This window comes from Aristolochia californica, unplaced genomic scaffold, assembly GCF_029961685.1.
Source record: "Aristolochia californica isolate CCGP_79_NKW_82.1479 unplaced genomic scaffold, dmAriCali1.0.hap1 SCAF_6, whole genome shotgun sequence".
Taxonomy (NCBI): domain Eukaryota; kingdom Viridiplantae; phylum Streptophyta; class Magnoliopsida; order Piperales; family Aristolochiaceae; genus Aristolochia; species Aristolochia californica.
The window spans coordinates 10,213,623-10,227,251 of record NW_027182257.1 but is presented as its reverse complement, the minus strand read 5'-3'; the positions used below and the strand labels follow the sequence as shown (position 1 = coordinate 10,227,251).

Genomic DNA, 13,629 nt, shown 5'->3' with positions numbered 1-13,629 from the left:
ATTGCATTGAGTAACCATAGAATCCTTCATTGATTCCAATAATTTTTTCATAACATCTTTCTCTGAAATATTCGGAAATAAAATCCTTAATTGAGTTTTGAATTAGTCAAATAAATTCGTAGAGTCATAATGAACTTCCGGGATTCTATGTAATCCAAGATTATTTTCATTTTGAATGATAGTACATGTAATTTCTGCAACTTTAGTATCTATGTTGGGGAAATTTTTCCTCCATCGAACATCGAATGTCCGTAATAATACTGGAAGGCCTTTATCATTAAATCCTGTAGTGCAATCCCATCTCCAAATCTATGGTATAGAAAATACTATAAAGAAGATAAAGACATCACTATGATCAGGGAGTTTGTTAAACCCCAGAGCTTTAAGCTCAAGACTGGATTTACTCCTTTTTACAAAATGAACCTTGATTGGTTCTAGTAAGATTGAAAGAGGTGGCCCAAATTTGTTCCACCGTGCATATACCCAACTGGGTAGAGGTAATGACCTCTGATAGACATTCTTTTCCCACTGGAAAAACCAAGAATGTCGATGAGAGGGATTTTGGTAATAAAAGGTATTATACCAAGAATCCATATAGTCCCAATAATTGAATTCCTTATCATTAGGAAGATTGGTTGCTTTAGCCAAATCAAATTTTCCCCATGTTGAGGGATGCATAAATCTTTGAATCGTACAGGTATTGTACACTCTTGGGCTATCCCATTTAGCCACATTAGACAGTGTATAATGCATTGCTATTGATTTTAAATGAATCAAAATAGATTCAAATGAATACCATCATTTTCCTGCACGGATGGGACAGTAGGCTTCTCTAAGCCATTTTTGTAACATCTCTCAGGAATCCAAGGTACCATCCAAGTCCTCTTTATTGAGGATCAAAATTGTATCCATTTCTGGAAGAGTAATATACTCCGGTTCGGCTTCAAGTGTCTCCTTATACAACACTGGGGTTTTGCCCTTCTTCTCTGAGGAATTTCCTCTATCTTGATGTTTTTGGCCTCGGCCTCTGGATTGATTTCCACGTCCTCTAATTGGGAGTGGATTTTCCCTTCTGGGGTTATACATGATTTTGACCCTGGATAAATTCACAGGTTAGAAAATCAGGTAAGGAGTTTAATTCTCCTTTGATATGTTCAATATCAAAATCAAAGGCGCTTAATTCCACCTACCATCTGGCAAAGATTTGTTTGGAAGTAATATTCTTCACATCCATCTTAAGAATTGATTTTGCAGTAGAACAAAACTCTTAAAAGAAATTTTTGATTTAATAAATCATCTTGAAATTTATGAATGCACTTAATTATTGCCAAAATTTCCTATTTCATAGTGGAATTTTAATTTACGCATCATGCCAGTTACCAGAGGTAAATCAAACAAGTTCTTCTTTACCAGCTGGATTAATTTGTTTTAGAATGCCACCATAGCCTATATGGGAGGCATCTGTCTCTACAACCTTCGGATAAGAAGGATTGGTCAGGTTAAGACAAAGGAGTTGTGTAACCTTACTTTTAATAAGTTGGACTGCCTAAGTATGTTTAGGAGTCCATGGCTCATGATTCTTTCTGAGCCTTTTATGCAATATTGCTGAGTCTTGTGCAAGGTGGGGATAATAGTCAGCAATATAATTGAGACTTCCCAGAAATCTCTGAAGTTGAGTTTTCTCCAGTAATTCATCAGGAAACATGGAGGCAAACTCAATGCTTCCATCAATGGGAATTATTTTTCCCTTGTGAATAGTGTGACCTCAGAATCTAAGAGAGGTTTGAAACAATTTCATTTTTGGTGCCGATATCACCAACCCATGTTTTCTAATAACTGTTTTGAAAACATTTAAATGCTTAAAATGAGCATCAATTGATTCTGAATAAACAAGGATATCATCAATATAAACGATTGTAAACTCAGAATAAGGAGCAAATATATCATTCGTGATATTCTGGAATTCAGATGGAGCATTTTTCAAACCAAAAGGCATAACATTCCATTCAAAGTGACCAAAAGGGACAGTGAATGCAGTCTTATATTGATCCTTTTCGGTGATTTGAATTTGCCAATATCCAGATTTCAAATCAAATTTGAAAAAGATTTTAGTAGAAAATAATCTATCTAATAAATCTTTTTTGTTTGGGATAGGATAGCGAATCCATCTCAAACAATCATTAAGTGGTTTATAATTAACCACTAATCGAGGAACACCTCATTCCTTTTCTGCATTTTTATTGACATAAAAAGCAGTACAACTCCATGGGGAGTAATATTTTCTAATTAATTTTTTATCCAATAGATTTTGGATTTCCTTTTTGCAAAGGTCCAGTAAGGCATGTTTCATTTGACTAGGCCTTGCCTTTGTAGGAATGGTTCTTTCATTGAACCCATCAATATATGGTAAAGACACCATATATTTATGTTGTTCCCAAAAAGCTGTAGGAATGTCACTACAAATTTATTGGGTAAGTATGTTCTGAAGAGAACTAATTTTCTCTTTTATTTTTGTCAGTTCCAACTGTTGTTCAAGGGTTAAAAATTGAATTTCTTTATGCAGGAAACTAAGATGATGTACTTTTATATTTCTCAGTTCTGAAATCTCATTAATAAAACTGATTTGAGGTGGAGATTTGAAAGAGAAATATATAGGTTTATTATTAACCTGACCTAGAATTCCATGGTTATAAATGCCCTTAATTGGCATAATTTTCTCCAGAAAAGGAGTGCCTAATATGACTTGTTGAGTCATATTTTTTACTAACAAAAAGTCTGTAATGATGCACTGATTATTAGTGCATATGGAGGCATTATTTAATTTATACTTAATTTTCATTTTGTATCCATTCGCATTGGCTAAAGTTTGAGTAGTTTTCTCAAAGTACTGGGTTGGAATTAACCCTTCCTGGATGCAATTTAAGTCTGCTCCACTATCAATTAGAGCTGTCAGTTTAGGAATGACAAAGTTCTGATTGATAACTAAATTAATAACAATATGCCATCTTTGATTGATGACTTTGGTGATTTGATTAAGGAAAGAATCATCAGATTTCTTTTCTTGATGCAAACCATTTTGTTCACATTTTTGTTCAAGCTTTTTATACAAGGATTTTAATTCTTTTATTCAATCTTGATTTCTTTAATTTCTCCTTGTAATGAGGAGATGGATACTGGTTGTTTTGAAGAATTGGTTTCTTCATAACGACCAATAATTTCCTTCAAAGAATAAGGTTTAACTCCTTGAATGGGAGTTATCTTTGAAGAATATGAATTTGATCAAGATATTCTTTGATTAAATATCTTTTGGTAAGAGGATCTTCCTCTTGATCAATGTTCTTAAGCATAAGTTGTTGTTCATTAATCTGAACATTAATCTTAATCAATCTTGGTCTTCTTCTGATTGCTGGATGAAGCATAATCAATATCATCCCCAGAATCAGAATTTAAGAGAATTTTAGCTAACTGGATTCTCAAACCTACATCAATTTGAAGTTGGTTAAGTTTCTCTTTGGTTTTGCATCTATTTGAATAGTGCCTAATTTACCACATTTATAACATCCAATTTTCTTTTTGTTTGGAGGATTACGTCTAGGAGGTGGTCTCTGACGAGGAGGAGATCTCCTAGGTTCATGACGAGTCTTTTGATGAGACTGTCGTTTTGGATATCTCCTACTCTGGTGTGAGTAGGGTTCCTATCTCTTAGAATGAGAGAGTTTACCTTTTCCCTTCCTTTGATTGGAAGATGGTGGTCCTGTGTAACAATCAAATTGTTCACAGAATTCACCAAGCTCATGTTTACCAGTAAGATTTTGTTTTTAAGCTGAGCTTGAAGGTTTAAATCATTACATAAGCTCTGTCCTTCTTGGATGATAGCACTGGGAAGGAGACCATATGTATATTGATGGTAGTTTATAATTCCTACCTCATTACCTAACCTTTTTCTTACCTTGCTGGAAAAAAGAGTAGGTAATCTATCAATAAATTTAGCTTTCCAATATTCATTATTGGCATCTAGTCTTTGCATAACCTTAGTGAGGAAAACATCCTTATACCATCTAAAATGGTTAAGTGTTCGACACCTAAGATTTTTCAAAAGCTCTCTTCCCTTATCTGATTGGGAAGTCAAATTTCCAATGAAATGATGAACAATACAAGAAACTAAGGTATAAACTGCATCGTCCTCACCGAGGTAGGCTTGGCCAAATTCAGTTTTGATAACCTTCTTTGAATTATAAATTTCCTGATGTTGTTCAGGGGTGAGGATATTATCCCACCAACCTTTGAGAGCTCCAGAAAACCCTGCAGTAAGCATTTTTGCAATTCCTTGATCGGAATTCTTATGTTGCCGATAGATTGTACAATACGTAAGCATTCGGCAACAATGTTCCAATATTTGATATTCAGATAATCCATCTATATTGCATTCATAAATGGATTTGCCATCATAAGCTTTTTTATCTAAATACACATTTTCTTCATACAATAGGTCCTGTGGTGTAGGCCTATGGTAATAAAGTTTGTGATTTAGATCCCAACGCCGAGTAGATTTCTTATCATAATCTAATTTTTGGATACTCGGGTCTTGAATCATTTCTTGAAGAATTTCTTCAATCTGTGTAATATTGGTTAGACCTAAATCTTTGAGATTCAAGTCTTGACCTACATCAGAATCAAAGTATGTTGAAGGAGTTAAATCTTCAGTAATTTGAGATGAAGAAGAATCTTCATGAGATTCTAGCACTTGAATGCTTTTTAGAATCTCGGCAGCTTTGGCTTCGGTGGCTTGTTTGAATTGATCTTCAAAAAGATTCAACCGTCCAAGCCAAGATAATAATTCCTCAACAACTTCAAAATTATTATCCAATTTAAAGTTCTTAATGGGAACATGTGGTTTGATGAACAGTTTATTGTTCATCAATAAAGGTAATTTTCGAGAAGATAAGTCATAAGGATTTTGACAATATTTCTCTGGAGTACCTTTATCCAATAAATCTTCAATACCAATTAGCTGTTGGCCAATTTTTTTAAGATTTAAATTGGCAAAATTGTTTTGTCTTCTGATTTGACCCATAGGGTTAAGAGTAGATTCAGGATTGACAAATGCAACTACCTCAACAGTATCAGGGAATTTTCCAGACGAGCTTGGAAATTTAAGCTTTATCGGATTAGTTGGAGGATGGACTGATATGATGGATGTGCCAGATTGAAGCTGCCATTCTTTTGTTAGGGTTGAAAGATTGGAATCTGTGGACAAAACTAATGGTCGTTTCTCCACTTGCTTCAATCTAAAATGCATAAACCAATCAACAAAAGACATAATTACCTTATTTGTGTCTAAATAAAGATAAAAGTCTTTTGAAAATTCCATGCGTTCTGTGTCCCCATAGGTGTTAAAAAACCATCTTTTGAAACCTAGATTATTGGGGTGAAAGAATTCAGCTTTAATTGCTGCTCTGTCCACTACAACAGGGGGTGGATTCTAGTCAATCGATTGTGTTGTAAAAATCATAATCACAGATTGAAACAAGTCATTTCACTGGGAGTGGGAGAAGTTCGCTCATGCTCCCTTTCGGTATAGACACCACGAGGAATTTGGGTGTCTGATAAGTCGATTCCTTTTAATGAGGAATCATCCTTAACGGATGGTGTTGCATCCACCTCATGTAGGCATAAGGTCTGGCCTACGTCTGAGTATCTGGATGACGGTGGTAAAGAGACTCGGTAGGGATTCTTAGGTTTAAAATTAATAACCACGTCTCCATCTGTGGATGGAAGAACTTGATCAATATCTTAATTGATCAGGAGTCTTGGAGGAACAGCCTGGGGAATTGTCCAGTTGGCTGGGAAATGAATTTCCTCCCAATTGATCATCTTTGGAGTGGCAACATTTGCACTCATGAGATCTGTCTCGATCAAAACTGTCTTACCCTGATCTGGTAAGTGTAATACCTTAGGGACTAAGGTATTCATAATTTTTTAATGAATCCTTGCAATGGTTTCAGTTCCAGGAATGAAATTATATCCTTGTGTTAGAATCCTCAACTGGAGTGATTCTAACAAATTCCTATCTGTTAACGATAGGGTAAGGTTTGGATGGACATTAAAATAAACGGGTCCCCTACTAAGACTTGTTTCCACTATACCCATTAATGAGGGTTTCCAATCCAAACAACGATCATCTCGAAGTATGGCCTGCAGACAAGTGTTCATCCCTAATAAGGTCAAGGGTTTGAACGCAATCTGTATGCGTCCAATATGCATGTATTTCTTCTCAGTATCAGTAAGATACTTATTGAGATCAGTTAACTCTAATAATTTAAGAGTTGAATCTTGATTTTCAAGATTGATTGTTTGTTCCATGGTTTTAATTCCCATGGTACTTGAAAGGGTGAAAGTCCCTTTCTTGTAAATTGATGTAGGTTTAATGCATGGAATTGTCCAATCATTTAATTTAGTTTACTTTTAGTTTAGTTTAATTGAAAGAAAGAAGAAATATAGAAAGAAAGAATCACGATAGAAACAGACAAACAAACAAGTCCGAAAATAGAGTAAGAAAGAAAGAAGAAATAAAGAAAGAAAAATGAAAAAGGAAGGAAGAAGAAAGAAAGAACACAATAAGAAAAAAAGAAAGAAAAAAAGGAAAAATGAAAGGATCAAGAAAGACAAAAGCAAGAAAGAAACAAGAAAGGTAAAGAAAGAAAAAAATAAATAAGGATTAAAGAAAGAAGAAAAAAACAGAGATTTGTAGATAAATAGGTAGATAGAAAAAAATAATCACAAAATAAAAAAAACAAAAAAGCAAGAAACAAGAATGAAAGAAAGATAAAATTAAACAAGAAAGACACAAGAAGTGAGGAAGAAAGAAAGAAAGAATGAAGAATGAAAGAAAGAAAGACAAAAGAAAAAAATGAAAGAAGAGAAAAGAAAGAATCAATAAGGAAAGAAACAAGAAAGATTAAAGAAAGAAAGAAAGAATGATTAAAAAAAGGAAAAATAAAAATAAGAACTAAAGAAAACAAAAAAATAAAGACAAATCATTGAAACGAAGAAAATGGAAAGAAGAAAGATTGATAGATAGAAAGAATAAGAAACAAAAACGCAAGAAACAAGATAGAAATAAAGATTAAAATAAAAAAGAAAGACAGAAGAAGAGCGGAAGAAAGAAATGAAGAAAGAAGAACAAAGAAAGAAATAAAGAAAGAACAAAGAAAGCTGAAGAAATTAAGAAAGAAATCGGGAAAAATGAACGAAAGAAACATAAACAATAAAAGAAATAAACAAAAAAAGAACAAATGAGAGAATGAAGAAATAAAGAGAAAAGAATAAATAAAGAAATAAGGCACATTGAAAGAAATAAGAAAGAAGAAAAGAAGAAGAAAGAAATAATCAAGATAGAAATAAACAAACAAGAAATAAAGAAGAAAACATCAAAATGAAAGAAGAAACAAACAAACAAACAAACAAGAAAGAAAGAAGGAAAGAAGAAATAAGAAACAGGGAAGAAGGAAGTACGAAATAAGAGAAAAAAAAGGAAATAAGACATAAAAATTGAAAGAAAGAAGAAATAAAGACAGAAAGAAGAAAGAAAGAAAAAATAAATAAAGAAAGAAAGAATGAAAGAAGAAATTAGAAAGGAAAAAAGAAAGACTGATAATGAAAGAAATCTTAAGGAAAGAAATAGAAAGAATGAAATAAATAAACAAGAAAGAAAGAAAGAATGAATGAATGAATAAAGAAAAAACAAGAAAGTACAAATAAAAAAGGCACATAGAAATAAATAATTAATATGGAAAGAAGAACAAAGAAAGAATCACAATAGAAACAAACAAACAAACAAACAACAAGTCAAAAATAAAGAATAAGAAATAAACAAATAAAGAAAGAAAAAATGAAATAGAAAGAAAGAATGAAAGAAAGAAAGAAAAAAATAGAAAAAATAAAGAATCAAGACAAAAAGAATCTCATGTAAACTGTAAAAAAGAAGCAAGAAAAAAAACAACAAACAATGAAACAAAGATGAAGAAAGAAAGAAACATAAGAAAGGTATAAGGCAAGAAACAAGAAAGGAAGAATGATGAAAGAAAGAAAAAATATAGAAGAAAGAAAAAGTAAGAAAGAATGATAGAAATAAGAAAGATAGAGGAGAAAACAAAGAAACATAGAAAGAAGAAAGAACAAAACTAGATAGAAAGAATAAAAGAAAGAATGAAAGAAAGAAATAAGGAAAGAAATAAGCAAGAAATAAGCAAGAATCAAGAAATAAAGAGAAAATAAGGAAAGAAGACAAAGAGAAAGAATGAAGAAAGAAAGAAAGAAAGAAACTATGAAAAAATGAAAGAATCAAGAAAGAAAGAAGCAAGAAATAAAGAAGCAGGAAAGAAAGAAGCAAAAAAGAAACATGAAAGAAAGAAATAAATATGAAAAAAATAAAAAATAATAAAAATATAAAGCAAGAAACAAGAAAGAAACAATTAGGATAGAAACAAACAAACAAGTTAGAAAGAAAGAGTAAGAAACAAAGAAAGAAATAAAGAAATAAAGAAAGAAAAATGAAAAAAAGAAGAAAGAAAGAAGACGAAAATAAAGAAAATAAAGAAAAGAAAGAAAGACGAAATAGAGAAAGAAAAAAAAGAATGGAAGAAGAAACAGCAAAATAAAGAACAAGAAAAAATAAATAAATAATCAAAAGAAAGAAAAAATTAATAAATAAGCGAAAAAAACAAGAAAAATAAATTAAATAATCAAAACATAAAATAAATAAAAGAAAGAAAGAAGAAACAGAGAAAGAAGTATAAGAACTAAAGAAGAACGAAATAAGAAATAAAGAAAGGAACTAGAAATAAAGAATTAAAGAAATAAATAAAGAAAGAAGAAAGACAAAAGAAAAAAAGAAAGAAAGAAGAAAGATAAGAAAGAAAGAAGATGAGAAATAAAGAAAGAAAGCAAGAAGAAAGAAAGGAATGAGAAATAAACGAAGAAAGAAAGAAGAAAGGAAAAGACAGAATGAAGGAAAGACAAAATAATGTAAAGAAAGAAGAAAAAGGAATGGAAGAAGAAGGAAAAAGGAATCAAAAAGAAAGATAGATAGAAAGAAGAAGGAATAAAGAATGAAATTAATAAGAAAAGAAAAACAAAGAAAGAGAAAACAAAAAAATGCAAGAAAGAAATAAGAATGAAATAAAAATGAAAGAACAAATAAAGAAAGGCACATAAAAAGAAAGAATAAATAAGAAAAGAAAAACAAAGAAAGAATCATGAAGAAACAAACAAACAAATGAGTTAGAAAGAAAGAAAAAATAAAGGAAGAAAGAAAGAAAGAAAGATCTAAAGAAGACAAAAAGAAAGAAAGAAAGAAAGAAAGAAAAAAGAAGAAGGAATCAATTAAGAAATAAGGCACATTGAAAAAAATAAGAAAGGAGAAAAGAAGAAGAAAGAAATAATAAATATATAAACAAGAAGAAAGAAAAAAGAAAAAAGAAGAACCATCTTGTTTCTTTCTTTTCGTCTTCTTTCTTTCTTATCTTTTTGTCTGTTTCTTTATTGTTTCTTTCTTTTCTTTTTTTTTGTTTATGAGTCTTTCTTTCTTTCTTTCTTTCTTGTTCCTATATTTAATTTTTTATTTATTTCTAGTTTATTTCTTTCTTTCTTCCTTTCTATTTCAATTTTTTCATTATTTTTTCTTCTTTCTTTCTTATTCGTTTTTTATTATTTTTTTTATTTGTTTCTATTGTGATTCTTTCTTCTTCTTCACTTATTTCTTATTTCTTTCTATGTGCCTTTTATTTATTTGATCTTTCTTGTTTATTTATTTCATGTTTCTTTCTTTAACTTTGTCTTTCTTTCTTCCTGGCTAGTTTCATTCCTTTTTCTTTCAATGAAGAAACAAGAAAAAAAGAAAAAAAGAAACGAGCAAGAATAAATAAAGAAATAAGGCACATTGAAAGAAATAAGAAAGAAGAAAAGAAGAAGAAAGAAAGAATCAAGATAGAAAAAATAATAAAGAAATAAAGAATGAAACAAAAAATATATTTCATCTTCTTTCTTCCTTATCTTTCATGTTTCTTTCTTTTTTTCTTTTGTCTTTCTTCTTTATTTATTTATTTCTTTTATTCTTTTTTTCTAGTTTATTTCTTTATTTATTATTTCGTTCTTCTTTCTTTGTTTTTTTACTTATTTTTTCTTTCTTTCTTTCGAGTTTTTTCTTTTTTATTTGTTTATTTATTTTTCTTTGTTTCTTGTTCTTTCTTTCTTCTAACTTTCTTTCTTTCTTTCATAATTAAACAAAGAAGAGAATAAATAAAAGAAAAAATAAAGAATGAAACAAAAAATATATTTAATCTTTCTTTCTTCTTTCTTTCTTTTGGACTTCTTTCTTTTTGTCCTCTTTCTTTCTTATCATTATTGTTTCTTTCTTTCCTTCGCCTATCTTTCTTCTTTCTTTATTTATTTCTTATTTATGTTAATAAAAATACAAGAAGCTAAAGAGGAGTACCAAAACATGTAGTTGGTCTCCAAGATAGCTCCTCAAGGTTGTTCGTGCTCTTTTAAGTTCCCTTTGTATGAAGGTCTTTTAAAATAAATTTCATTCAGTGTTGAAGTTCTTTTAGTCATATGGATATTTATGGACAAAAATAAATAAAGAAGAAAGAAAAGAAAGAAATCAAGAAAGAAAGATAAAAGAAGGAATAAATAAAGATGTTACCATACAGTGCAGAAAAATAAAAATAAAATAGAATAAGGCAAATAGAAAAATAAAACTTATTTCATAAGAGGAAAACTTACAAGAACACGAGGAGGATAGGGAAAGAAGAAAGAAAGAAAGAATAAATAAGGAAAAAATAAAGACTCAGCAATATTACATAAAAGACTCAGAAAACTTACAAGAACACGAGGAGGATATGTCACAATAATCATAAGGGAAAAATAGTTCCCATTGATAGAAGTATTGAGTTTGCTTCCAAATTTCCCGATGATTTATTGGAAAAAACTCAACTTCTGAGATTTCTAGGAAGTCTCAATTATATTGCTGATTATTATCCTCATCTTGCTCAAGACTCAGCATTATTACATAAAAGACTCAGAAAGAATCCTGAGCTTTGGACTCCTAAACATACTCAGGCAGTCCAGTTAATTAAAAGTAAGGTTAAACAACTCCCTTGCCTTAACCTGACTAACCCTTCTTATCCGAAGGTTGTAGAGATAGATGCCTCCCATATAGGCTATGGTGGCATATTAAAACAAGTTAACCAAGCAGGTAAAGATCTTGTAAGATTTACTTTTGGTAATTGGCATGATGCACAGATTAATTATTCCACTGTGAAACAGGAAATTTTGGCAATAATTAAGTGCATTCATAAATTTCAAGATGATCTCTTAAATTAAAAATTTCTTTTAAGAGTCGATTGGTCTGCTTCAAAATCGATTCTTAAGAAGGATGTGAAGAATCTTACTTCCAATCACATCTTTGCCAGATGGCAAGCGGAATTAAGCGCCTTTGATTTTGATATTGAATATATCAAAGGAGAATTAAATTCCTTACCTGATTTTCTTCAGGGTACACATCATGTATAACCCCGGAAGGGGCAACCCACTCCCAATCAGAGGACGTGGAAATCAATCCAGAGGCCGAGGCCACAAAAATCAAGATAGAGGAAATCCCTCAGAAAAGAAGGGCAAAGCCCCAGTGTCGTATAAAGAGACACTCGAAGCAAAACTAGAGTATATTACTCTTCCTTAAAAGGACACTATTTTGATCCTCAATAAAGAGGACTTGGATGGTACCTTGGATTCCTGGGAGATGTTACAGAAATGGCTTGGAGAAGCCTATTGTCCCATCCGTGCAGGAAAATGATGGTATTCATTTGAATCTATTTTGGTTCATCTTAATTCAATTGCAGTGCATCATACATTGGAAAATGTGGCTAAATGGGATAGCCCAAGAGCGTACAGTAAATGTACGATTCAAAGATTCATGCTTCCCTCAACATGGGGAAAACTTGATTTGGCTAAAGCTACTAATCTTCCTAATGATAAGGAATTTAATTATTGGGATTATATGGATTCTTGGTATAATACCTTTTATTACCAAAATCCTTCCCATCGACATTCATGGTTTTTCCAGTGGGAAAAGGATGTCTACAGGAGGTCATTACCTCTACCTAGTTGGGTTTATTCATGGTTGAACAAATTTGGGCCACCCCTTGCAATCTTACCAGAACCAATTAAGGTTCATTTTACAAAAATGGACTAAATCCAGTCCTAAGCTTAAAGCTCTGGGGATTAACAAACTCCCTGATCATAGTGATGTCTTCATCTTCTTTATGGTATTTTCTATACCATGGATATGGACATAGGATTGCACTACAGGCTTTAATGATAAAGGCCTTCGAATATTATTACGGACTTTTCATGTTCGTTGGTGGAAACATTTCCCCAATATTGATACTAAAGTTACAGAAATTATGTTTTCTATTATTCAGAATGAGAATAATCTTAGATTACATAAAATCCCGGAATTCCATTATGACTACACCAATTTATTTGGCACATTCAAAACTCAATTAAGGTGCATTTATCCAAATATTTCGGAGAAAAATTATGAAAAAATTATTGGAATCAATGAAGGATTCAATGGTTACTCAGTGCAGTGAAGGCACATCCTCTCACCCAGCAGACGATAATATGTCTATCTCAGAACCATCTGCTGCAGAAGAAGAAGTAGACAATATTGAAGAGCATGATCATAATGTTGTTGAGTCATTACCAGGTAGTCAACCTCTTGAAGATGATGAATATATTGCTGCAATGTTTCATATATTTGAACCGAAATCTAAATGCAAATAATTTGTTTCAGGATATGACTATGACAGACACATCTGTACCAGATTCGTCGGCCAAGTCCGTCCAAAAGCAACAGAGGAAATCTTATCCTCCGGCCCACAACTGGCCTATTTGTCATATCAATCAAGGCACCTACAATATCTTTGGTCGGCCATATTCCATAAAGTCACAACCATGGGATGCCGAATGTAGCCACCTTCATCGGATAAGAGTTAGAGCTCTTAGACAAAGAAAGATTCTTTGGGACCAAGCCCATCAAAGGTCTCTCTCAAATCTCAATCATGGAGATAATGGACAACAAAGTCAAGATCATCTCAATTATAGAGATAACATTCAAAGCAATCTCAATAATAGAGATGACTCAGCTCAGCCGCCTCAATCATAGAGGCTTATCTCTTTCTTAGTGGTGGATTTCAAAATGGTTAGAATTCACTTTAGTTTCCTCCTTCTATATAAGGAGTTGTTTTATTTTTTTAAGGTATCACTTGAATAACTTGTTTTCGGAGCTTTCTCCTTTATACTCAAGGTTGCCTGCTTGTATTTGCATTCTTGGAGTTTTATTGTAAGTTGTATGATATTGTGAATAAGATAGGAAGAGTTTAAAGTTATTCTCTGTGCGTTGTCTGTTTATTTGCCTTCTGTCAATTTCATACTTCCCGCTGTTTTTGGTATCAGAGCCATGGAAGGCTAAACCTTGAATATCCAGGTATGAAGTAATATATTATAAATTTTTTATATCTTAATCATCAGGGGAGCTAACTTACGTCGCAATGTTATAATGATTTT

General features: G+C 31.6%; 1 protein-coding gene across 1 annotated transcript; it reads right to left on the bottom strand.

Moving 5' to 3' along the window:
- Nucleotides 1–5,979: 5,979 nt before the first annotated feature.
- On the bottom strand, nt 5,980–6,378 carry LOC137935243 (uncharacterized). The gene has a single exon (XM_068779932.1). It carries the CDS (start codon nt 6,376–6,378, stop codon nt 5,980–5,982), a length of 399 nt encoding a protein of 132 aa, XP_068636033.1.
- Nucleotides 6,379–13,629: the final 7,251 nt, after the last annotated feature.

Bases quoted from the DNA above. Each gene is read 5' to 3' on its own strand.
- LOC137935243 (XM_068779932.1), bottom strand. From the start codon at position 6,378: ATGGGAATTAAAACCATGGAACAAACAATCAATCTTGAAAATCAAGAT.